The sequence below is a fragment of the Stylophora pistillata genome, chromosome 4 (assembly GCF_964205215.1).
Source record: "Stylophora pistillata chromosome 4, jaStyPist1.2, whole genome shotgun sequence".
Taxonomy (NCBI): Eukaryota; Metazoa; Cnidaria; class Anthozoa; order Scleractinia; family Pocilloporidae; genus Stylophora; species Stylophora pistillata.
The window spans coordinates 7,449,565-7,476,142 of NC_142522.1; the positions used below are offsets into that span (position 1 = coordinate 7,449,565).

General features: G+C 38.2%; 1 protein-coding gene and 1 long non-coding RNA gene across 4 annotated transcripts; both read right to left on the minus strand.

Annotated features, from left to right (window-relative positions):
• Nucleotides 1-1,182: 1,182 nt before the first annotated feature.
• On the minus strand, nucleotides 1,183-17,374 carry LOC111333862 (neuronal acetylcholine receptor subunit alpha-10). Of its 3 annotated transcripts, XM_022939493.2 has the most exons (8): nucleotides 16,959-17,374; nucleotides 16,719-16,819; nucleotides 9,493-9,613; nucleotides 8,704-8,846; nucleotides 8,133-8,177; nucleotides 5,801-5,910; nucleotides 3,799-4,244; nucleotides 1,183-3,062 (listed from the first exon to the last, which is right to left on the minus strand). In XM_022939493.2, exons 3-8 carry the CDS (start codon nucleotides 9,554-9,556, stop codon nucleotides 2,338-2,340), a joined length of 1,533 nt encoding a protein of 510 aa, XP_022795228.2. In that variant the 5' UTR covers nucleotides 9,557-9,613; nucleotides 16,719-16,819; nucleotides 16,959-17,374; the 3' UTR covers nucleotides 1,183-2,337. The 3 variants fall into 3 exon arrangements, with proteins under 3 accessions (XP_022795228.2, XP_088614461.1, XP_022795227.2); XM_088758335.1 differs by lacking the exons at nucleotides 16,719-16,819; nucleotides 16,959-17,374 and adding an exon at nucleotides 10,390-11,193; XM_022939492.2 differs by lacking the exons at nucleotides 16,719-16,819; nucleotides 16,959-17,374 and adding an exon at nucleotides 9,792-9,921.
• Nucleotides 17,375-25,000: 7,626 nt separating this feature from the next.
• LOC148732200 (uncharacterized) lies at nucleotides 25,001-26,406 on the minus strand. Its single transcript, XR_016000733.1, has 2 exons — nucleotides 26,270-26,406; nucleotides 25,001-25,557 (listed from the first exon to the last, which is right to left on the minus strand). It is a non-coding gene; the product is annotated as an uncharacterized LOC148732200 (long non-coding RNA).
• Nucleotides 26,407-26,578: the final 172 nt, after the last annotated feature.

Here is a 26,578-nt window from a genome sequence, read left to right on the forward strand (position 1 = left end):
GCAAAGTGATCAGAAGGGTCAATCAAAGTGAAGGATGAAGCAAACTGCCTTAGTGCGTGGAAATGATAATAACAATAATAATTTTTTAATAATAATAATAATCCTTTATTTGCCATAATCACTAAAAATGGACAAAAATCATGTTAAAAGGCTTAAAATGTCTGATAAAAGTCTAAGAAAAGCTATTGGATACACGCTTCGGTCAGTAACGATCATGACAACAACAATAATAATAATCATAATAATTCGGTTCTCTAGGATCAGACTCGTATCAGACCCAAACTAACTTTGATAATAAAAACGACCTACATATAAAAATCGCGAAAGCAACTACTAGTTCGTATTGAAAGAATTTCAGAAAACGTGCATCGAAATTATCCTTATAAAAGTAAATTACATTAAAAAAGAATAAAGGCTGATAGTTTCGAAAGAAACTGTTTGGGGCTGCGTCGGTGGGAGTAACGAAATAATTTGGATATATCAACTAAGTTGAAATGGTAAATTGGCCACCGTAATGATTACAAAAGCTGACGTTTCGAGCGTTAGCCCTTCGTCGCAGCGAATGACGAAGGGCTAACGCTCGAAACGTCAGCTTTTGTAATCATTACGGTGGCCAATTTACCATTTCAACTTAGTTGATATATCCAAATTATTACATTAAAAAAGTATATGAGAAGGGAATGACACTCTTACACTAACAAAGTGTAAAAACAAATTTTAAAAATGTCTAGCCTATATTGCCATAGCATTGTCAATTAAAAAGTCTGTATCGAATCTCTCAAATGTTCTTCTCAATAATAATAATAATAACAATAATAATAATAATAATATTAATGATGGAAATTTAGCAGTAGACGTTCCACAAGGTGGCTCCTCTTGTCTACTGTTTCCAGGTTGAATTAGAATTTGAGAGGTTGGTTTATGTGGAGGGAGTACATTTGGAGGATCGGGAGAAAAACCCTCAGAGCAAGGACGAGAACCAACAAGAAACTCCACCCACCTGTGACGTCAGGCCAGGAATCAAACTTGGGCCTCAGCGGTGGGAAGCGAGCGTTCTCACCATTGCCCCCGGCCATTCCCCCTTCCTAATGAGAGTTCAAGTTTTAATTTGCTTTTGATTGGTTGAAAGGGTGGCGGGAATTTTTTTAGACCAATGATGAAGACCAAACCAAACTGGGCACATTTCATTCCGAACTACTTTCGACGGGTTTATTTTACATACGCACACACATTCTCACGTAATCATACTCACACTGTGAGCAAATCTACTTTAACTAAATTTATAAAATTCTCTGAATCATATTTCATCTGTTAAAGGTAAGACTGGAACGATGAAGGCCACCACAGACTCTGCTATTCTGTTAACATCAATGTCCAAAATTAGTGTATTTAATATAAAGAGGCAAATTATAGGAAACGATGAGTATGAGCGGCCTGATAACTATACAGTGTGACAAATAGTTCATCTTCAACAGTCGTACAATCTATTGGTGTTTTTTGTATCGGCAAACTTATTGCAATTTCTAGCAAGCTATTAAATTGAATACCTATTACATCATAAAAAATAACATGGCGAAACATACTCCCTTTCGTTTTATGCAAAAACACAGGTACACTAAATTCTCATTTCAAATCTAGGTTAAGACAAGGAGTGTTAAACCCAGGAAAAGCGCGTTTTCAAATTTTTTTAACTCATTGCAAGATGTAACCGTTTTTTCGTAATATAACATCGGCTCGTTGAAAACAGCATAAACTGTGCATCAAGGGGAAAAGACGATCCTGAGTTTTAAAAGCGGCAAAATTGGTACCTAAGTTTTTTTAAGCACACCCAACGTTCCTACAAATTACCTGAAAAAGGGATGGGATAATTACCCACGTGATAAGTATCGCCAACAGGATCACGTGCCTGTAAAACCACAAGGAGGGAACACATCTTCTCGCCGAAGAGGGAAGCGCTTATCTGAATAGTAGCATCTTACTTCACATATAAACGAGCAAAGTGAGTGGCTTCATGAATTACGCAACGATAGCCGTTCAGTGGAGTACAACCTCCTTCGTGTGGCTCAGTTTAATTCATTTTACTGCTAAGTAACGAGATTCTCAAGTCAAGACTCAAGAACCCTTTGAATCAACAAGAATACATCCACCACCACCCCCCCTCCACCCCGATTCAGGCAAAAGTCGCATTTGTAGCTTGAAGTATTACAATACAATATACCCATTGTAATCATGGAAAAACTGACCAACTTGCACAGAAAAAGGCAAAAATGCATACGACAAAGTTTGATTCCAAAGACACTTCTTTGAAAACCAGCTCTCTCTATTATTCAACGCGAATCATGCAACGTAACCTGGTGCCTGCAGGAAACACGCCAGCACAGTGACAAGAACCGAGGTTCCAAACACCCAGAGGGACAACTTATCCATCACCATGGCGGCGATACGCCATTCCTCCTTGTGATTGTTAATCCTATCATCAACAACAGAGTTCTCCACAAGGGTGTCAACTCTCTCAAGAATCCTTTCTCCAAGTTGGAGAACCGGATCCTGGAAACCGTCTATTTGGTTTAAAGAGATATCTGATGCATTCAGCATCGGTGATGAGAAACCGTTGGTTGCTGAAGGAATACGTCTATAATGGCTATCATAATGGCTATCATAAGGGTTTTTGCTTTGGCCGTTTGGCACAACAAGTGTATTCGTGATCTTTCTCCCGGCCGGTTCCAAACCAGTTTGAATAATTGCCTTGCGACCCGTATCTTTGCGGAGGTTTGAGTGTTCCTGGATGCGCTTAAGATTTTCCATACTGATTCCGAAGAAGTGTCCGAGATGGCCGAGAACGTACTTCCGAACCCACGATGGCATCTCGATGACATCCGAATGGTAGTATTTCAAAATATAACAGGTCCACACCAAGCCTATGGCCATCTCAACCATACCAGCCATGTAAAATTTGGCAATGAGTGGAACTACATCAGAAGACGGAGGAATTGTTTCCGCCACCACCAACATAAAAACTGTCATAGCAAGAAGGATGGTAATTGTGAGCGAAATACGTTCACCTGTGAAGAGCAAGGAACCAAGAGTTAACTTTAGATAGATATTTACATAAAACTTCTGCTTAGTCGGCAAATGGAACACTTTGCACCGAGAATAATATTTGCGTTATCATTTGGTCATTCTCCCATTGGGATGATACTCGCAATGCCATGTAAGGGACAAGTAATTTTTTATTATCTCAGGGACGGGGCGTTGGGTGTCTGAAGATGTAGATATTCCCCACATAACGAATTATAGCATCCTGATGACCCATCCTCCCCCCCCCCCCCCCCCACATTAGTGGTTAATTTTCTATAGTCCCTCCTTTAAAATCTAGAGATGGCTGATCCTCCTTCTGTTCCCCTTGGACACCATGTGATCCCCAACCCCCCACCACCACCACCACCCAGTTGATAAATAATGGCTCGTCTCCAACTACTGTTCAGATTTGGCAAGAGCCATGGCCTTGGTTGTGGAAAAATCTTTCAATTCTCCTCCTTTTCTACTCTCTATTTCTTATAATCTTAGCTCCAAGAAAAACCTGTTGAATACCCTCAAGCGATAGTTATTTTTCCTCAAACCTGTGCCACCGATTTTATTAAAAGTGTATCAAAACTGTGAGGAGAAAATCCCTTTTTGGTCATTCCCAAGTGGAATTGGTTAACAGATGAAAGGGTTTTCCTGAAATCGGCTCAAATAGCAAGCATCAAGAACACCGACATGTTATACAAAGTTTTCCACCTCGATCCATGCAGTTACCTGATTCTGCAGGAAGGACAAAGGACACATTTATCAACACTGTGATTATGACCAGCGGTAATATCAAGTTCATCAAATAGAACAGCGACCGTCGCCGGATGATAATCGTGTACGTCACATCTGGGAAAGGCTCCTCACAACAAAAGTACGTCACAACGTTGCGCATGGCAGGAGCACCGACCAACTTCCATTCGGCGCTATCAATGTAATTTCCCAGGTCGGCCGAAGTGCTCTCGTTCATGACATCTAACCGAAAGCCGTCGTAAGTCCAAGAACCGAATTTCATTTTACAGTTCTGTGTGTCGAATGGAAAATACTTGATGTCGATGCGGCATTTACTCTTGAAGGTGACTGGAGAAAGCCATACGTTTTTTCCCGAGTAATGAAGGACCACTCGGAAGTTCATGCGGTCCAAGTTGCCACCAAAGCTAATATCGTCGTCGGCGCTATTAAAAAATAAAACGATATGATTGAAATATAATATGATCAAACCCAAAGGGAAAGTTCGCTGACAAAAAGATCTTAAGGTGGCCGAACACAGTTTTTGATACCTTTGTTTCTTTCACCATTTTCTCTAAAACCCTTTCTCTCTCGGTCGCCAAAATTGGCACCAAGCAAGTTAACAACGCAAACTTTGTTTTTTCGATAGTTAAGCTGACGTATGTGCCGTTGCCATGGCGACATGAAGAGATATAAATAGGCAATTAAAATCGGTTTTGTTGCTTTGTAGTAAATCTAGTCCTTAGATTTTCTTTATAATTTGCATGCAGCGAGCATGTAACGATACTCACAAGTTAACACCATTTTGCTAACAATTTAACAGAGAGATCTTTCATTATCCCTTGTTGAAGGTTCACTCGATTTTCGAGAATTTCCTTTGTTTAAAATCACTTTTTTTCAATACTCCAGTTACTTATTTCCTAAAGTATTTTCGTGCCAAATTTCGTGAAATTCTAACGAGTGGTTCTCAAGAAATGGTCATATTTCCGAGAAGCAATTTTCCATTTAATCGTAATTTTTTGACTTACTACGCATGCGCTGCATTTAACTGGTTTCTTTCGGTAACGACGAAAAAGCTGAGAATTGCTGGGTTCTTTGCACCGTTGACTTTTCTAACATATCCTTGTAATAAAAGATTACAGCCCTCTATACACTGCGCCTACTGTAGAGAAAAATAGCACAGATAGTGCGGGTACTTGTGGAGTAAATGAAATGACCGTGCTGTTGACGTCATGTTTGTTTTTTTTGCAATCCTTGTGCGCGTGCTGAATTGCATCAGCAAAAGTGCACGCGAAAACTGTGTTCAGCCACCTTAAGCACTAACTTAAAACAAGGCTTCTCCCATTTGGATTTTTCTTTGCCATTTAATATCGAGAAATTGTGTGATGCTGTAAACAGAAGTAAATAAGGATGATAATTTTTTCCCCGCCTACTCAACGAAAATCAATACCCAGAACTTGAGAAAAAAATAACATTTTTCGAGGGCAGGCAGGTACCTATGGAAACCAATGAGGCCAGTTCATGATCAGTGAATGACAGCACGAAATACAATGAATGAATGAACTTTATTTAACTGTCAGGGTATTTAGCTATATATGAGCTATTTGTGGACACTAAAAGAACATTCCAAATACAAAATAAGACATATTAAAGCAGGGATACTACGAGGGTTGAAAATTTATTTTAAACTTTGCAATCATTTTGAGAACAGGTCAATAAAATAAGAAATATAATGTACACTATTCATGAATTTAGTATCGCTTAGTTCCAAAAAACCTGATATTTGAAATCATGATATTGACGAATTTATAATTTTTTAGTTAAAAAGTGATAAAATTCCATTGCAAACGTGGTAAGTTGATACATAAGTTACAATTGGTGCACGTGCCCTCAATAAAAGAACAACAGTTCCGGGTTGAGTAGCTAGAACTACATGAAGCGAGTCCAGTACAACCACATGCCATGTGACTCTTAGCTTCGTTAAGCCAGAGATTAAACTTACTTTTCATACAGAACAAGATCTGGGAGCCAAACATTCTTCGGAGCCACATTAATTGTTGTCAATCCCCCAAACTCACTGCTATTCCATGCTAACAGAGGATTATTCCATATCTGAAAACCAATAAACATCTTCAGTTGGCTTTAAAATGTCAGACTGTGTGTAACCGCTTCCGTTAAAGCTAAACGTTGCCGCTTCCGAAAGAAGCTGCGAAATATTTTATGGTTTTATTAACGCCTCCGTGGTTAGTTCATTTTAAACAGAAAATTATAGCTAGCGTTTCAGTTAAGGATAAGACCTCGTGTAATCAAGATCGTTTCTAAACTAGAAGACAAATTAGACAGTAATCCTCGATAAAGTAATCAAGATCCGCGAACGTTGGCAAGCAACAATTTATTTTGTGGTTATGTCAACTCGTAGTTGTGATTCAAAGCGAAACCTATCGTTAGTTTTTTACTTTTCTTGTTTCTTTGAATTGCCTCGTGCTCGTTGCCCAAATCGATATTATTCTTAAAGCTATGATCGCGTAACACTTAGGTAATTTCTTCACGTAATGATTTCAGTTGACTGCTTCGATATAAGAACACCTCAAAGGATAGGAAATAAATAATAATAATAATTTAATATTTATATTGTGCAAATTAAAATGTGGATATGATCAAATGCGCATCACAGCACTGTTCGGGGAACTTTGGCCAGACTGCATCAGCAGTAGGCTTAGCCACAAGTTGCTCGGCAACTTTTCGGCAACTTTTGAGATTTTCGGCAACTTTTGAGATTTTCGACAACTTTTTAGAATTTTGGCAACTTTTAGAATTTTCGGCAACTTTGGGCTTTTTGAGGTTCTTTGAAGCCACTTTCTTCACGTTTTGAGCCACATTGGTCAGTTTTCGATAGACATTTATTCAATTTATTCTAAAATACAATAATTAGGGCCCCCCCATGGGTTGAATTTTGTGATGCCTTATCACGAGGTCAGTGGTATCATGTTGCACGTTTTTCAAGATGGCGGACAATTACAGAGATTCCAATACATCGAACTCAGATGAATCTTGTCATTCTGATAGACCATTTGTTGATCAAGTGAAATGGAAAGAACCTCTGATATTATCATTGGACTTTGACAAATGAAGTTTTGATAAGAATCAATGTGCGAATTTTTAATCTTTAACACCCAAAAAAAGGTACGAAAAGCAGAAAAATTTTGGCAACTTTTTGGAAATTCAGCAACTTTTCGGAAACTTTTTGAAAAAAATAGCAACTTTTTGGCAAATTTTAGACACTTTTATCGGTACCTTTTTTGGGATTCATCGGCAACTTGTGGCTAGACCTAATCAGCAGTTTACAAACAATCGAAGGAAACTTATTTGAAGATGCCCCCTCCCCCCAATTCTCAGTAAACAGGCCAGACCACATCACAGTAATCTCGTGAGTGGGTTCTTTAACGTCCCCTGCCTAACCAAATTAACTAATTAATAGATGCAGGAGACGGGACCTACGGTTTATTCGTCCTTACCCGAAAAGACTAGAATGTCTATCCATTTCTTGTTAAAGAAAGGTAGCGCATTCTCCTCAGTTAATTTAAGACCTTGAGTGCTGGTCCGGCCGGGGCTCGAACCATCGACCTCGACCTTCCGCACAACAGTTCAGCGCTCTAACCAATTGAGCTAACCGGGAGGCGGTTAAATAAAGAAAGAAAAGATCCCGGAAATCGAGTATAAATTCTAACTTGAAAGGAAACATTTACATTGTGGTGCAACTATAAACGAACAAAAATTACTTACTCGGAATGTGACAATGGCTTCGCCGCAAGCCTGTTACCTGTGCAACCCGCTTTCGCTCTCAGATATTTCTAGATGCGAAGTTTGTTCTCGAGTTCAATTTTCTTTTCCCCAGTCGTCAGATCGCATTTTAAGTATATTACTGCACTGATGCCCACGCCTAGCTCTCTAGTATTAATTCGTCATCTAAATCAACCAGGCTTTGCTTCCGTGCACAAACATACCGTCGTCCAGATCGAATATGAAGAAGAGGCGTGCAAGAAATAAAATTCGTTGAGGGAGGCAACTTTAAATTTAATGTTTACGTGGTAGTACCAATTCTTAACGAATAACGGCTTTTACCATTTGTTCCGTTATTTTAAGAATTTTTTCTAAGACTAGAATTAAAACTTTTTCACTATGTTTCACCTGAAGCGTTTTTCAGCAAAGATACAACATACGGAAGATTTTGGCGAGACAGGGGTTACTTCTCGGAAGGCAGAGCTCCCACTTAAAACAGTTGGGCTAAAAACATATAAATTTCTTGTTCTTTTTTAACAGAGAAAAGCGCTTACCTGTCTCACCCAGGCGCTTGTTGTCAAAATTTGATTTTTTTCGTCCTGTAGACAAACAACACAAAAACATTCAGGATTTGTTCCCGCGTGTAGTACTCCTGACTACACCCTCTACGTGTGAGCTATTTTTGGAAGTTTGTGGAGAGATATTTTCAAGTCTTCCTATATCTTCCGATAACAAAAACAAATTTGGCCCTCATGACCTCGTTTCCGTGCAACTCACCCCAGTTTTTACCGGATGGCGGCCATTTTGGAATTAGGTGTATATGGAGGCACTGTTGTATACCCCTAGGGGTTTCATTAAAAGCCGGTAACCTCGCCGCCTAAAAGACCTCTTGGCGCCGTTTGTTTAGCTTTCGATTAAGCTCTCGTGTTTGGATTTCGTTTTACAGCCATTTCGGGCAGAGCTGCCAATTAGAAAATCGGCAGCGGCTGATGGAAAAAGTTATTAATTATTAAAAGTTATTAAAACTTTATTCCCGAATAAAGTTTTTTCCACAAAATCCTTGCGATATAGACGCGGAACACTTATGATACAGAAAACATCAAAAGAGCTGAAGAGAATCCCTACCACATCGACGATCTGATTGAGTGTTAACCCAAATACAACAGTCACCGTATCCGAATCATTCACAACAGGTCTTTCATTCTTGTCATAATTGGAGTGAAATAATTTCTTCAACAAAGCTCGTTCGTATTCGCTGCCCTGGTTGCCTGAAGTGAAACGAATACAAAGATGTTGGGTAAACAAGTTCTGTTTCAAATGACAAAGCAATAAGTCTTAAAATCCTGTTACATGTATCTATTCATGCGTGCATGTTTAAAATGAATAAATAACGCAAGGCTTCATTAGAAACTCATGAGACAATGCTACCTTCTGCATATTCAAGTTCGCCGCCGTACAATACTTTTGCGACAACAAGCGATACAAGTGCAGTTATGATCTGCCTTTTTTCAATAAAAGGCCTATTTTACACGTATGCAAACGAAGTTTATCTGAGGGAGAATATTGGGGAAAAACTGTACCTAATTTCTTGTGGTATAAGTATCTCTCCTGTTGCCCTTTGAATCGGCTTCATTTTCTTAGAAGTGTTGAAAACGAGTCTTTGTCTTAAGAACTTGAAAAAAAAAAAAAGAGTAGTTTGCTGCTTTTACTTAAAGAAAAATCTACTATAAATTCAACAAACCTTTAATGAACAACGTCCCAGACGAAAAAAAGGTTAAAAGTTTCCGAATGCAGGCGACTTCGGCTAAATTTTTCGGACGTATTTTCAATGGTGGATTTTTGCCTTAAACATCGTGAAAAGAGTGTAGTTTGATGCTGTTACTAAGAAAACATTCAGCGGTTAACTCAACAAACCTCTGATGAACCAAGTCCCAGACAAAAACAGGATTAAAACCTTCAGAATGCCAGCAACATCCATCCGTACCGAGGTAATAAGCAAAATCACAAGGTCGTGGCTCAGAGAGGACGCTCTCGTCTGCGAGAAATAAAAACATCATGTAGCATTAATTTACCCCTTTGATAGAGAGAGTGGCAAATTTACACATTTGGACCAAACTTCTCTTTTCTCTACACTTGTTAATGAACTGCTGCTTCGCCACATTGTGTAATTTGACTTGGCATTTACATGAAGTTTGAAAACTGTTCGCCCGTACCTTATCAGAAAAATATCCCTCTGTACTTGCAGAAATAAAGTAAATTGTTAAATCAAGTAAAAATTCCTATTTGAATTCTGTTCGCGTGCGATATTGAGTGTCCAGTGGTCGATTAAAATAAACGATCCTCAAATGTAAACACTTTCAAAAAAGACATTCTGCAAAAAAAACAACAGCTATTATCGTCAAAAGTTTGCGGTTATTCATTGGAAGCGACTTTATTGTGAGACAAACGATTGCACTTCACGACAACAAAAGTATTTATTGGTTTTAAATTGCGTCTAGAAGGAAATATATTCCAATCTCTTGGCAGATATGATGCACAGACGCGAAACGTCTACGGATTCATTTAGTTAATATTCTCTTCAATTTCCCGAATTTCCACCCCGCTTCCTGTTAATTTGCCCAAGGGGTCTTTGCATTTATATCATCCAAATCTTAACCACGCTAAAGTTGTCTGAAATTCATCCGAAACTTTTAATAAACGCGAAAGATATACTTGAAAGTTCCACATTTATACAGTTTTCTTAGCTTCGTATCTTTCGCAAAAATGCATGGGAAGGAGGTAATAAAGAGAAAAATAATTCGTTGTATTCACCTCCTTCAGTCAACTGGCTTAAGCCGGCGTACACTTTCATTTCGTGACTCGCCACTATAGAAGACAGCGCCAAGACATTTCACCTGCCACAAGGCCAACGTATGTTCTTCATATTAATCTCCGGGAGTGTGCAAAGTTCTGTCTCTGGCAAAGTGATTATTTATCAGATAGTAGCAACCCGCCACTCTCTGGTTTCCCAAGTGATGGAAATATTATTCCTGGCACTTGGAAGTAGGGTGGCGGGGAAGATACTCTATCAATTACTCGTCATCTCACGCTCCTAAGACAATTTCATATGAGCGAAAAGTGGTGTTTTTGGAGAATTCATTTTCTAGACATAAGACACGAAATACGAAACAAAATTAGGTATAACTTCACTTCTTCTCTTGGCAAAGTATTAATTTTTAGACATGTAGCTATACCCAATTTTAGACTTCTCGCCTATAACTTGACGATCTAGCCCCCCTCCCCTCCCCCCAAACAAACAGGAATATCTCTCGTAATTTGGTTTGTTATCGATGGTTGCGGAAAGATGGAGAGGATGAAACCAAAGTCAACTTTGATGAGATGAGCTGGATGCTCACTAGTGCAACGACTGAAATGTTAGAAAATGTTGCTGAGCTAAAGGAAAAAATAATTTTAAATGAAAGACAGCTGCAGCAACTACGAATGATTTGTAAGAGGTATATTCTGCGACAATGCGATTATTAAAATGTTGATTATTACAATTTTTTGTTGTAGTACATATACACTTTTAAAAAGATGCTTGTTGAACACCGTAACAAACGAGCGCTCCGAAATCAAGATTTTGCTGCCTTAATGCATTCTTAAGAAAAGGCTTAATTAACAAAAGGAAAATGTTCGAAGTTTACCAGAAGCGAAAAAAAATAAGGAGCGAAAGGGACAGCAAGAAGCAATCGAAAAAAAAGAAACTGGGAGACTTACCGAACTGGGAAATCTCACCTCTGAACAGACGTAAACGATACAAGCAAGAGAATACAAGTGGAAAGCTTATCATAATCTCTTCTATTTGTGGAAAATCATAACTCCCTTCGTCTTTGATCTTTCCGCAAACCACATCCCTTGCGCATGCTTAGGAATTTCTTCCAGATAAGATCTGCCGCTACCTCGTTCCGGCGCCCGCTTGAGCTTGAGGCGCACTCACTACGGCAGCAATCAAAGTTTTATCTTAACAGCCAAAGTTAAATGTTAAGTAAAAGGTTAAAATTTTGTTTAAATGAACAAACGCAGGAAGGTCATAGGAAATACAGCATTTCTTAAGCAACATTTGGGATCTCGTTTCGGAATTATGTGGACGTTGCATGTAACTTTTCCAACAATGTGATTTAACAAATTTCGAGAAAAAACACAAAAATAAATTGACCCGAATAGGAATATCGGGAACATGACATTAAGTAGATATTATGTAACACGAATGAGAGAGAACTGTTCATGTCAGATCTACACCTTCACATTCGAGTGTCCGGGTCGGACACATATAGCGGCGTCGATGTCGAATAACTACAGAACAGCTCATTAACCCAACGAATTTAATGACGGCGAAGAATTCCAATGTTTACAAAACCATCCGGTCGCCCTTTCATCATAAATTACGAGGCTCAGGGAGCCGTAAAAACCACATGATGAAAGGCGGTAAACGAAAGAAAAGAAAACAGTTTTTACGTACCTAAATCATTCACAAGCGCTTTCCCACGTAGGTAAAGGGGCTCAAAAATAAAAAATTACTACTGAAGGATTGTGGTCTACTGACAGACAAAAAAAATAAGGAACGGAACGGACTAACATAAAACCTTGTTGAGGAATAGCCTCAACACGAGTGTGTCCAAATCTTTCTAAAAGGCATTACTTTTTATAAGAATACAAAGTGAACCCGCTTCGCTGTTACTGTTGGAGTTGAGTCCCACCGGTACGACATGTTAATGTTTATGCAATTGTGCTTCACGCAAAATAATTTATTTGTTTCATGCAAGGGCATCTTCACTGAAATTTTCAAGGACAAGTTGCGTCTCACCCAAACACACAAAACTTCAGTGATTCAAACTGAAAAAGATTTTGCGAAATTAAAAGTGTGGCGAGATATGTGCATCTTTCCATCCCGAAATAAAAGTGCTGCAAAATTTTTACGCTAAAATTCGTGTTATTTAACTTGTCCATGTCCGCGAGAAAGGATTCAATTAACTTTTCAGGCGCGTAGCGTCCTATATGCATATACGCACATGTGTACTTGAAGTGACCAAGAAATTTTGAAAACAATGTTGTGTTTACGCCAAGTTTGCTCAAATTAATGGCAAGACGCTTTGTTTTTTGCTTGTATTCACACAACTATTTCGAACAATAAATAAAGAACGCAGTATTTTTCGCTCAGTTTACTTAGGTTCCTAGATCATATGTACTTGTGCGTACTTGAAAAAATGACCACGTTACGCGCCTGCTTTCACTTCTAAATTCCGTAAAAGTAAAATTCTTTTCAACAAGGCTACCTTGACAATGGATTGGGTCTTAATAAAATTGATTTGAATTTTCCATGATAAATTTTACCTCTTATCTTTTAAAATGCTCTTTTTGACTTACAAAAACATTTATCTATCCGAGTAAATTTTAGTAGGGTTATAAAAAAGTCGAGAAGGCGTTTATGACAATGGTGGCTGAGAAGGTCAGAGAAAGGAATCCTACATTAGTTGTCAATTTAGCTGTGTTACTTGAGAATAACTTTGCATATGTTTAAAGAAAATATTTTTTTCCTCCTCCGTTACTCAGTTACCAACTTCTCGCTCGGAAATGTCGGAGGTGTTTTCTGTCGATGTAGCCATCGAATGGCTCAATAAAATCTCTAATTGGCTTTCAATGTTTCCTGATGTAACAGTTTCACCTATAACTGTACCTCAAACGAAACGAGCCGACAGTTCATTACGGCACCAGTAGCGACTTAAAACTTATGAAAACACAGACATAATCAACTTTTCAGATTTTGCATTTCATGAAACAAATTGCAAAGGAGAACCAAACTCTAAAATTCAAAATCAAAAGAAAATTAGTTTCAATTTCGAAAATTCCCGTCGGTCTGCCTTTTGTTTTCAACAATTCTTACACTTTTTCATAAACATTTTAAAATGCCTATTTGTTTTAGGCAGCAACTGCTCTTTGCACCCGACATAACAGTCTACCGCAGAAGAGACTGTTTATTAAAAAAATATTCATTTTAGTTTTAATTACAGTTTTCCAACCAAAGTCTTGAAAATAAACAAAGGCAATTTTTGTTTTCAAGCCCTTCAGAGGAGACGAAAATATTAGAATTTCATTGCTACTCACAACTCGTCCCAAGCCGGTTTACCTGCTTGCACTTGTAAGTAATCCTCTGTGATGGTGTTCAAAACGTAATCTCGGGTTCATTCATGAAATACAAGTCTCTAGGTGCCTCGGAACAATCAAAGAAACAAATACTGTGGTGCTCTGTCGGCGGCGGGTAGGACAAGATAATTTGGTTTCGTCAGCTGAGTTGATCATATAAACTGGTCACCTTATGAAGGGGTTTCCAATTTAAAAGCTGGGATTTTGAGCGATGAGTTGTCTAAGCTGACTAGAGCAAAACTTCATAGTAAGCTCTCGTGTGACGTGGATCTGCTGACTTTCAAGTGAAGTCGACAAACAGCGGTGTAAAATTATCAGTATAGAGAAGTAAAGTAAAGCGAACAAAAGTAAGGGAGGACAAGAAAATTTCCTTCCGCTCTAATGTCTCCTGCTTCATATCGCATAAAATTACCGGCAATCCATCCGGTCGCTGCCCTGCGTCCCGAGTAGGCCCCAGGCTTTTTCAATCAACACACGAAAGTTAAAAGAAACCAATTACAAAACCGCTATAATGAGATTAAAAGAAGTTATAAAAGAGACAACAAGCAATGAAAAAAAAAGGTATTAATAGATCCTAATGCCAAAAGGGTTACTATATCGGAAAGAATTGAACTTTATATAATACGAAAACGGCAGCAATTGCAATTGTGCAGCCTGTCTTTCACTGAATCGTTTCAGGGATAATCTCAACTAAGTTGAAATTGTAAATTGGCCACCGTAAAGAGTTAAAAAGCTGACGTTTCGAGCGTTAGCCCTTCGTCAGAGCGAATGGCTCTGAATCGCTCCGAAGAAGGGCTAACGCTCGAAACGTCAGCTTTTTAACTCTTTACGGTGGCCAATTTACAATTTCAACTTAGTTGATATTACCAAATTACCTTGTTACCCCCACCGACGCAGCACCACAGTTTCTTTAGAAACTGACCCCCTTTATTCATTTCACGGAGTCGGTTGTGTAATTTGAAAATATTTTGAAACAACATTTTTAAGTTTGCCAAACATGTTTCTACATTACTCGAGTCATCTTCAATTGCAAATGGTCGTTGTAAAATTTGAATTCAATGTACACATTTTACACATACGGTATCGAATTCATGTACGTAAGATTACGCCATACAGATTCATAAAACTATTTGAATAAAATACAATGGAAGCACGGAAGGGCAATAGTGTTTTTTAAACTAACACAGGAAAAATCAAAACTACACTAATAAAAGTAAGTAAAATATTAATTATAGTAAATACCTAATGAAAAAAGAATCAAAAACGGATAAAAAGAAAGAAAGAAATCTAAGTGTTTTAACTGTAGGTTTAGAGTCAGCTTCTCCCATTTGAAATACCTGGCCTCTTTCATCATTTATCTCTTTTATTTTAATATTATATCCTTACGAAGGAAGAAATGAATGCAATATGAGAAACAAGCTTGCAATTCAAGTTAGCAGTGAAGTCGTTTCGTCGTCTTTTTTCTTTTACCGCTTCACATCAATAACTAATCAATTACTCTCCTCAGCCCAAATATTACAATTCAATCCAACTAGTTGTAACAAATGTCAGTGAGCTCAAGATAAACGTGACAATATCGAAAATGACACGAAGGGTTAGTAACGTAAGAACTTAGTCAAGGGTTAAACTGTTCTAAATACCGTACTTCAACCTACAAATTATTCACACTGATAAGTTCCTTTGCCATCCCTCAAAACTCTATTTTGTATACGCAGCGAAAAAAAAAATTACTAATGCCTGCACGTGGACAGAAATAAACCTGCTGTCCATAATTTACATAATGAACTTTGATTTCAAATCTTTTCGAAACTCCAAAAGGTATTGATTTAATTTATCACTCCTGATGTGCCAAAAGATATTAAATCTGCACTTAGAACTGACACGCACCTAGCAATTTGGTTCTTAGTGAGCCAAAAGCAACAAAAAGTAATCGTTTTTCAGACGGGGGTGTCACCTTGATTAGATTGTTTTTATATACGTCATTGTATTTGAGCAAATCTCACTAAACAAAATCAGTTTAACTCGAATTTCGTCTTCGAGGAAAACATGCCGGATTTAGCTAAATGTTAACTCCTATTTCTTCGATAAATAACCTGTTAAAACTGGGTCAGCTTGTTTTATGTCGCTCGCCTAAACTTCCACAAAGCTCCCTATATTAAGTAAATTATTTACACCGGTGGTGAAGTTTCCATTCGTCGTTTCACGTGATGACAAAAATATAATTTTTTGATTACAGGCATGCTATTTAATTACATACGTCCTTTGCCATTTATGGCTACTAGAACCTGCATGGCTTTTGAACAAATTTCGATTAGGCATGACATTTTCCCTAAAAGCTTAAGTTCAATTGCGATATCATTGGCCTCAAGAACAAAGCCTCGGGTAGCATTTAAAATGTTTATGAAACCCTCCCAGGGTTTATAACCGGCGTTTTTACATAAGTGTGAAAGGCAAATGGAGGGAAAACAGAAACATTTGAACCTTTTCTGCTGCGTTATACAAGTAAACAACGGCAAGCACTAATAACTTATCCATTTTAAGCTCGCCAGCAGGTAATCACACAAGTTACCTCTTGGTATTGTGGATGCCAATTTCTTCTTAAGTAACCAAGAAATTTTCGCCCAAATTTTGCCTCTTGTCCAAGGGAAACAAGCGTAGGAAACGGTTATCCTCTAGACATTGATTATTAATTATTAATTTTCAGGGGGAAGAGGAATTGTTGCTGCCAGGTGACGGGCTTTCAATTTTTAAGAAATGAGGCAAAGAAAACAGATATGCTTCACTGAAATATTAGCGTTACAACACCAACACTTTATGACAGTTTTCAATACTAATTTAAACGTCCAAAGTTAAGAAGACTGACGAGGAGTTTGTCAATAGACAAACACAACATTACATTACACTGACAAATTACTGGCTAGGACTTTTCATAACACGAGAGAAAACTTGCTTACACTCACCGCTAAGTACGTGCTTTCCTATCAAGGTTGCAGATCTTTCTACGCTCTATATGAATCCCCTCAATTCAGTTTTTCAGTTTCTTTATTCATTTGTTGCAAAGCTGTGGTAAAAAGTGAGGCACTGGTTACATTTTCACGATCAAAGTTTAGCATTAAAACCTCCTCTTCATTTGCAATCAGGAATATCTATTTCTGTCGAGACCTTGAAAATTAAATACGAAAAGATATGACAAAAAATACCTCAAAACAAGCGCTTATACGCTATTGTATCTTCTCTTTCGACACACTGCTTCTCACTAAACTTTAATTTGTGTCGGAGGCGTAGAATGATGGACGACAGACGTTTCAAAAGGGAACTACTTCAGCAAATTCAATCGTCGTGCTCCGACACCTTGATGTAATACCATGGATACCAAGAGCTTCTTTGACCAGGTCTTTCTCCCAGGAGAGCTCTAGACATAGTTTCATGTGCAGTGTCAAGAACGGATAAGAGACAATTATGGCGTAAAGCGGAAATATACTCGACAGATGATGAAAACGCCACAACTTACTCAGCCAGGCAACAACTGAATTCAAGCCTTTTGCAAAGCTTTATGGCTTTTAAGATTTAACGGACTGAATTCAAATGGACTTAAGTTTTATTCTTACAAACATAACAGGCCTTTTGTTTGTGGTTACAAAGGGTGCATTTGTCATAAGCAACAGAATTGCACGACGAGTGGTTCTCTAATGTGCGGCCCCCACGCCGAGTTAGAACCACTTAAAATGAGTCATTTTTAACCAAATGGTTCCTTAATAGATCAGGGAACACAAAATGGAACTCATAACTTTTCCAATTGCTCATTTAACAACGGGAAAGCTACATGTGCGTGTTTCGCATATCGGTGTCAAACTAATCAATATTCACGAATAAACTGGAACATTTTTATCTTCTAATCAGTGTAATTTCCATACAAGTATTGACGTCAAATGGGTTGAAAAATTGTTGACAACATGGCACGAAAATTGGTCATAAAGCTTGGAACAAAACACGAACGTGACTCGAAATATAAAATTTTTGAAGTACGTGATCAACAAACACATGGCCAACATTGAATTGCACTATTTCCTTTTTTTTATTTTGAACAATGATATCTTAATTTAACGAGGTAATGAACAGGCCAACCTCTTGGATTTACGGTATCATTCCGTCAAGGCTGAGCCTGTACTACGTACTACGGGAGCCAAAACGCCCTTCCGGTTATAAAACATAGCTCTTACAGATAAGAAGATAAGATAAGACATGCAGCTCCCAGTAAGAAGACGTTTACGTGTTGAACACCTAAGATAACCTCACGAGCTAGGAAAGGTTTCATCTCAGCACTGAATAAATGAAGGCTCCTCACTTGCACTGCTTAGTTATCTTAATTGCTTTCGCAAATTACTTACATATCCTAGACATTGTTTCTAAGTAGTCCGCATTCATTTCTAATTTTCATATTAGTGACTCAGTGAACTTTGCCAGTTTCTTCCATTAGAGTCAGGCTCTGGTAACAAACTCAAAAACAACACGATGTTCACGGCTCGGTTATTAAACATTTAACGCCCAAAAAACAACAAATGGATCTCTACGCTAAAGATAAAAACAACTTCACGAAAAGGAAGACTTACGTTATGCGCGAAAGTATTACAAGCCCTTACAAAAGTGTTCTCCCAAGGGGTGCCGTTAAATTGATTTTTAATTTCTGGCTCATTTGAGTTCAGACTGATCAATTCAGAATATGACTTCTCCTGTTTAGCCCAGAAAATACAAAATTTTCCAACAACAAAAACGACGGACTTAGAAAAAATACTGCGTATTGCCCTTTGAGCGTGTGTTATTGTAAACAACTAAAACTGACAAGTTGTTACAAAAAAAAAAAAACCTAAACGACACATTTCAGCGACACCTGTTTGCCAAACACACTGAAGAGACGAAAACATTAAGGAAAAATACGTTTTCAACAATCATAAATGATGATAGAGAAACATAAATATCATGCTGCAGTGAATGAAACGATAAATAATTAAAATAATAACAAAAAATAACAAAGCTAAATGAGTGTACTAAGATGTTGGAGACATGAAAAAGTTTGGATTAATGAATCAGGTTTTCCGTCATTTTCATGAAACAGAGCCATTTTTTATTTTGGATATGAATGTATTTTCATGGATATCAGTCAATGGTTGCAGTTATTGTTGACTTGCGACAGTTTCACAATGTTTTTGCTATCAAGGCAGACTACCTGCGAACCGGTGGATAGCGTGAAATACCGCCCCTTTCAACTTTCTTTCCTCACGCGTTCCGTTCCACGTGATCTTTGGAAAGACTGTACCTCACTTCCTATTTTTTTCAGAGAACACACGTTTTCATGTAGACATGAATTCTGAGTTGGCTTTTATGAACCTTTATGGCCTTTTAAGGCAAAAGATGTTTCTAATTCCCTTTGTAAAAGCCAGTGTCCTTTTTGAAAACAGTTGCATAACATTGTAAGGAATAGACAACTTTTTTGAGAGACATGTTTCGGCATGCTTATGCTATCTTCAATTAATGAGTAACTGAACGTGAGTAATTATATAGCATACAAGTAGATGAATAAAATATTTACAGTATGGTGTAATACAAATTAAAAGCGGGTACTAATTACAACGTGACACCAAACATCAAAGGTGTGAACTAAAAGGCTAGAAAAGTGTCATAATGCTGTAATTGTTTGTGAAGTCCAGGTTTGGTCTTATTTATATAACAGTTGCAAAAGTTCACAAAATACCTTAGTACATGACGGCTCTCAAATGGTGTAGAAGACAAAGTTGACGTAAAACAATGAAGAACAAAAAGACAAAAGAACGAGGAAAACAATGAAAACAAAAGGTTGAGAAGGCGGTGTTCTGTTTTGAGGTATCCTGTGTCTTCTGCACCAAGAAGGAACCGCAACATCAGACGAAATCACACGTTTGCACCTAAACCTCGAAATTCGCATGTTTTTAAAAGGCGCAGTATGAAAAGTCTCCAATTCAGAAGATGTGTATTTACAAACATGCCTCATTTTTGAAGGTCCCACTAAATTTGAATAGACAGAAGTATGTTTCAAACAATGGCACATTTAGCACCTGTCTGTACCCTTGGAACTTATTGTTGTCTTGGATATCCTAACTATGAACGCAAAAGCAAACCTTCACTAAAAATTTACAGGAATACTCATCCCCCAAACCAGCCTTCCCTTCCCACACCCCCTTAAAAAAAAGCTAAGATAACCTTAAAAACAAAGATGGTTAATCAACAAGTGATTAGGTCATCGCGTTGATTATCTTTTTGGTCCCTGTCCGGTGTTCAACTACAGGGACAGCGGAGACCATTTTAAAGTGGTAGGGCTAAAAAACTTGGCCAATACAAACAAATGCTAAGTAAGTGTTCGTCATTTATCTAGTACAGCTTTACCGAGCCTTTGACTTGACACCTTTGATTACATTCAAGTAGTAAAATCCATATTCTGTCCATCTCAACTGGAGCCCTAAGAAATAAATCCCAGCAATAAAAGTGGTAGGGCTATACCCTACCAGCCCCGCCCCCTCCGCGGTCCCTGAACTATGGGGGTCCGGGGTGAGCTAGAGCTTGGCATTTTGAACTCCGGGTTAGGAGTCTGGGTTTGTGTTTATTGGAGGCCTTTGGGAAATCAAGACGGGCGGAAACGAGAACATGTCAGGTCGAAACAGTAGATTTAACGAGCAGAAAGGTAACTCTGCCCGTGAGTTTCAAAACTCTGTACACTTTTCAGTCGCCCTGCGCAATACAATGACGTGAAATCAACAAATTTTGAGTGGTTGAGGACGGAAACCTCATAACGAGTTATGTGCGCTTTTTACGAAAATGATCGGAACTCAACTCTTCGCTCACCTATCCTTTAGTTATGGCCTGGGGCCGTAAGATACGGTAAATACATCCCACCATCCTTGAAAATCTAACGAAAAGTAAAATTAGATTTTTTTCAATCAACGTTTTCCTCGGCGTTCCCGTCTGGATCACTTTAAGCCCCCATTCTGTTGTCGTCACTTTGACTCATGACGAGCTTTGCCCACAAAAAAATTTATGCAAATTAGGCTGAGGCGGATCTGAGTTCCGCCTGGCAATTATTAACTGTAAGAGAAGATCTCAGTTCGCGCCCACAGCACGTTCAAGGTGTTGCGGATGAAGTTTCTGTAATTACTTTTTGGCACTTTTCGGCGTCAAAATTGCATAGTTTGGGTAACCCAAAACCCTTAAGCTGACCTTTCTTGTCATAACACGAATGTTTTCCAGAAAGGGACACGCGGTAACGTCGGTGTCACTCGTGTGCAGGCATTTTTCCAGGTAAAACCCTCGCGTGGAATCAACTCATGTTTACTTTAACGCTCCTTTTAGGCGCACAATGTAAGCCAAAGCAATTTTATAGTTAAACGTAAAGATCAGAATATTTTCTTCTAAGGATGATAAATGATCGACGCTGAACTAAATTATACGTTGAAGAAAATGCAAAACAGCATAACATGCAAAAGAGGAAATTTGGAAAAATACGAAGTTACGGAAACCATGAAAATCTTCGATTTTTAAGAAAGGAAATTTTTATAATTCCAAGCTAAGTAAGCTTTTCTAGTGTTTCATTCTTTAAGGCTTTGTGTAGAGCGGGGCCTTTGTTTTATAAACCGTAAAACTTAGTGACAAGTCGAAACGGCTCACTCTTGGTTATGATACCAAAGAGTAGAGGGACACCACGGTGATGTTCCAGGTGTTTGCTCATCGTCGCCGCTCGTGGTGTACTTCGCTACTTAGGTGAGCGAGATCGACGTTCTTCCTCTCTTTAATTCTGACAGCTGTGTGAAAGACCTGATCCTTACAATGAAAAACGGTCGATTGTGCTTTTTCAGTGGCGGCTTTAAAGCTCGTCCATATTCAGCGCTTATCCTAAACATGGCATCTCTAGCTATCTACAAGACACGCTGCGATGTATTATTCGTCCATGTTCAACACAACAACTGCGCTAGTGAGATAGAGAATCGAAAGATCACATTGTTGCGCTCGAGGCAGAGTGCGCTAAGTTTGCCAAGTTCTACAATGGACAACAGATCGTACGGCCTCCCGCAAGAGTAAGGACAAGGTCTATCGGTTACAAGCAATGGATAAGTGGAATTGCAAAAAGTTTTAATTCGTCCGTGAATCGAAAGGCCGATGGTATGTAATTTTGCTCTTTTCCGTTCTTCACACACTCGAATAGCTGTTAAAATTAAATTTAATTGCGGGTTGTGCAGTCAAAATGCAACGTCGCCCAACATGATTTTAGTTAAACCAGTGTCTTATGAGGCGCTTCCACCAAAATAATTTAGAAGGGAACAACAGCGCTAACCGATTTAATATCTTCTCAAGAACATGTCAAAGTCTATTAAAACGCAGAAATTAAAAATAGTAAGAATTGGTGGTACATGTTAAAAATCATTAAAGAACAGTTCTCAGTTTGGCTCGATAGTGCTGTCACTTTGCACTAGTTGTTCATAGTGACTTACTCATTACTTTCAGTATTTGTTCGAGCTTTTCTTCGACGAAATAGGGGACATACAAGAAATCGCAATTCACCTCTAAAACAAAAATAATAACAAGCTCTTCTCCCAATTGGACACCAGATATGACTGCGTAGTAATAATTGCGTAGTACGCGAAGTTGCAGTGTGAAAAAAATAATGAGTGAGGAAAATAATTCTAAGTGCTGTACAGCGCGATTTTTAACATAGATTACCTAGCTAAAAGACCTGCTTGTCTTAGATATTTATGATAATATAGGAAGGTCCCCAAGGAATACTAATAACCCGGCGTGTAATTTTGTGATTGACAAAACCTGATAACTCAGTTTATGTTTGAAAGGGCAAATCACTTAGTACATTTCACTCCAGAAGTAAATAATCTCTTAACTTTCGTAATTATTATTTTGGTTTCAGGCAAATGGTGTCGAGTTGAAAGATACTAAGTTCCTGAAACATACATCCAAGCTTTGTTGGCAGGCATGCCGAATGCTTTTATAAACGTGCGAGGGAAAAAATGCATTTGCGGCCCCCTGTATGGAGAGAAAAATCCAAAGATTTTTATTACAGGGATGGTAGAGTGAATGATGTTATTTCTGGTCTGAGTCATCAAAGTTCTGTATCATTAGAGTTGAAGAAAAGCTATCGGGGGAATATGGAGGTAGCTGCAAGTAGTAGCTGTTAAACTCTCAACAAGCTTTACAGGCGGCCAAGGAAAGAGCATGGGGCAAGAAATCAAGCACGATTCTCACCCAGTAAACTAAAATGGTTGTTGGAAATTGAGAGGGACGAGCAACCAGAGAGTTTGAAGTAATCTGGTAGCCTGATCTTTTCTCAGGCACTAAAAATGGGAAACTGACCTTGCGATTTTATGTTCCTAAAGTGATACTTTGATTTCAATGATGTGTAGTACACAGTCTAGTTGACTTGTTCGTCATGTTTCCATAAATTTAGTAGCTGTTTCTTGTCAGTTTTTGTAAGTTTGTTTTAAAAAACGATAAAATGTGTTTTGCATTTAGAGGAACAAACTTGTCTGTAGAAGGCTAAGATTAAACCCTGAATACAGCAAAATGACCCTGTACTATTAATGCAATTCATGTCTAGCTGGGCGCACTATACTCTGATGCCCTTCATTCTGTTGTAACCAAATTCAGAGGAAAAAAAACACCTGGAGAAACACTTAGAGGGATAATATCTGTGGACTTTCACCATTTCTATGGTCATCAGGAATGACAGAATAAAGCAGTAACTGTTCACAAGTCTTAATTCACTTAACTGAAAGAATAATGAGTTGGAGGGAACTATAGATCATTTTTTCCCAAGCATCTCTAATAACTCATGATGGAAATAATAATAACATTGATAACAATAATAATGATAATAATGATAATAATAATAATAACAATGATGACAATAATAATGATAATAATAATAATAACAATGATAAAAATATTTACAATAGTTAGAGAAATAATGTTCATTATCCTGATGGTTATAATTCCTATGATTATTTCCATTAATCTAATCATTATTATTATCATTTATATTACTATTATGATTATTTCAACGTTTATCTATGAACAAAATGGTGTTATTGTTAGTCTAGCTGAATGAGTATCCAAGCGATTGAAACTGGGGCAAAAACAAATTAAGAAAAGACAGAAAAACCCCAAAAACTGTTCAGGACTGCAATTCTTGAGTTGGCTCATTGTGAAAGGTTTTGGGACTTCACTAAGCTAGTGCTGTCTGTGGTGGGCCCTGTGTCAAAGAGAGATGAGTAGCAGCTGAATTAATAATAATAATACTAAGGACAATGATAGCATTGATTGACCAAAGTCACCCTATGACTAATACCAGATGATACGTGACAAACAGCATAAGCAACACACTTTTCAAAACAAAAAGAGCAAGCTAAAACTGCCATCAGATAAAAATAACTGTCCATAAAAGACTGACAGCATAGAGCTGAAAAAAAAAATAGGGACTGGTTCTGCCGTCAGATAACAACAGTCCATAGACTGACCACCCAAGAGAAACAGAACAGATTGGTGGTTCTGCCATCAGATAACAACAGCCCATAATGGACTGACTACCCAAGAGAAACAGATCCACCTGTTAGTTCTGCCATCAGATAACAACAGTCCATGGACTTACTACCCAAGAGAAACAGAACCAGGCAGGTGGTTTTGAATCAGAAAACAACTACTTAAGACAAGCCCTCTGTACGATGTGTCTTAGAAAATCTTCTGCATTCTAACAATCTATTGAAGAGACAAACTATCAAAAACACTTGAATTTTCATTTGGGGGGAGGGGGGAGATATTAAATGAAAATCTACTTGCCTCAGCATGCCATCCTCAATGAGCAGCCTATTTCAATTTGAAAATGATGATCACAATCATAAAGATAATGATAATGATAACAGTAACAATAACAAATCATTATTATTATCATTTATATTACTATTATGATTATTTCAATGTTTATGTATGAACAAAATGGTGTTATTGTTAGTCTAGCTGAATGAGTATCCAAGTAATTGAAACTGAGACAAAATAATCTCAAGAAAAGCCAGGAAAACCCCAAAAACTGTTCAGGACTGCAATTCTTGAGTTGGCTCATTGTGAAAGGTTTTGGGACTTCATTAAGCTAGTGCTATCTGTAGTGGGCCCTGTGCGAAAGAGAGAAGAGTAGCAGCTGAATTAACAATAATAATAATGAAGACAATGATAGCATTGATTGACCAAAGTGCCTCTGACTAATAACAGATGATACGTGACAAACAGCATAAGCAACACATTTTTCAAAACAAAAAGAGCAAGCTAAAACTGCCATCAGATAAAAAATAACTGTCCATAAAAGACTGACAGCATAGAGCTGAAAAAAATAGGGACTGGTTCTGCCATCAAATAACAACAGTCCATAGACTGACTACCCAAGAGAAACAGAACAGATTGGTGGTTCTGCCATCAGATAACAACAGCCCATAATGGACTGACTACCCAAGAGAAACAGATCCACCTGTTAGTTCTGCCATCAGATAACAACAGTCCATGGACTAACTACCCAAGAGAAACAGAACTAGGCAGGTGGTTTTGAATCAGAAAACAACTACTTAAGACAAGCCCTCTGTACAATGTGTCTTAGAAAATCTTCTGCATTCTAACAATCTATTGAAGAGAAAAACTATCAGAAACACTTGAATTTCTACTTGGGGGAGGGGGGTAAATAAATGAAAATCTACTTGCCTCAGCATGCCATCCTCATTGAGCAGCCTATTTCATTTTGAAAATGATTCAATCACAATCATAAAGATAATGATAACAATAACAAAATCATTAATAATAATGATAGTTATAATAATCATAACAATAACTACAATGACAAAGTCCGTGTTAGTCTGGCCTCTATCTTGCAGAATATACAGCCCACCAACTGAAGCTGAATTCTTTAAAGGCATTGTATTGCAATTGGTCATTGGGGCACTCAAGCCACCTCACCACGACAAGGTACGAACATTGAGGTGGAAAAAAGGGGTCTGTAAAATTGACTCCATGCTGATTCGAGATGAGAAATCTGTGTTCGAAGCTTCTTCAGTTCCACTCCAAGGAAATTTACTCTCGCTGATTTTTCGGTAAATTAGGAAGCGAGCTCTTCGGAGTCGTGACTGAGTTTGGCGCCAAATGATAAATTTTTCGCGCCTTCGGGCTCAAAGTCTAGTGTGGCGGAGTTCACCAGATTTACGATAGTCATAACTCCCGCAGATTTAATAAGTTCGTCGGGTATTATTTTATTACGAAGAAGATAGACCAGCTATTAGACCGAACGTGAACACAACGTGAACGAGGTCGGAATTCTGGCTATTCCCACTACTCCGAACGATGATTTGGCCGGCTGAAGTTCCCGCGTCGCCACATTTTGGATTTCGTCGGGAAATATCTTAAATACATCGCATATGAAATATTTACGCAAAGGAACGTCACATACCTCTTTCAAAAGTAGATACCAATGCTTGCAAGGGTCAAGTGTGGCACTTGTAATCCTGCAAAGACTCTGCGTGGTTAAGTTAGCCGGTGGAAAGCCGCACGTCCAAAATCCGACTGCCTCTATGACTTCATTTCGAATGGTTTCCGAAATCGAAAACATGATGCTTTTCGACATTTCGACATGAAAAATCTCGTCGAGGTTTAATATTCTAATATTGGTAAGAATTTAACCAGGATACGAGGCCAAGTCGTGCGACCGCCACAGGTTTTGTACCAAAACAATGATCATTCACGGTTTCCGGGAAACGAG

Coding starts and splice junctions, on each gene's coding strand:
- LOC111333862 (XM_022939493.2), bottom strand. CDS start 9,556: ATGGATGTTGCTGGCATTCTGAAGGTTTTAATCCTGTTTTTGTCTGGG. Junction 5,911..8,132: donor CAAGCGCCTGGGTGAGACAG/GTAAGCGCTTTT, acceptor ATTGGTTTTCAG/ATATGGAATAATCCTCTGTT. Junction 3,063..3,798: donor TGTCCTTCCTGCAGAATCAG/GTAACTGCATGG, acceptor TGCTCTTCACAG/GTGAACGTATTTCGCTCACA.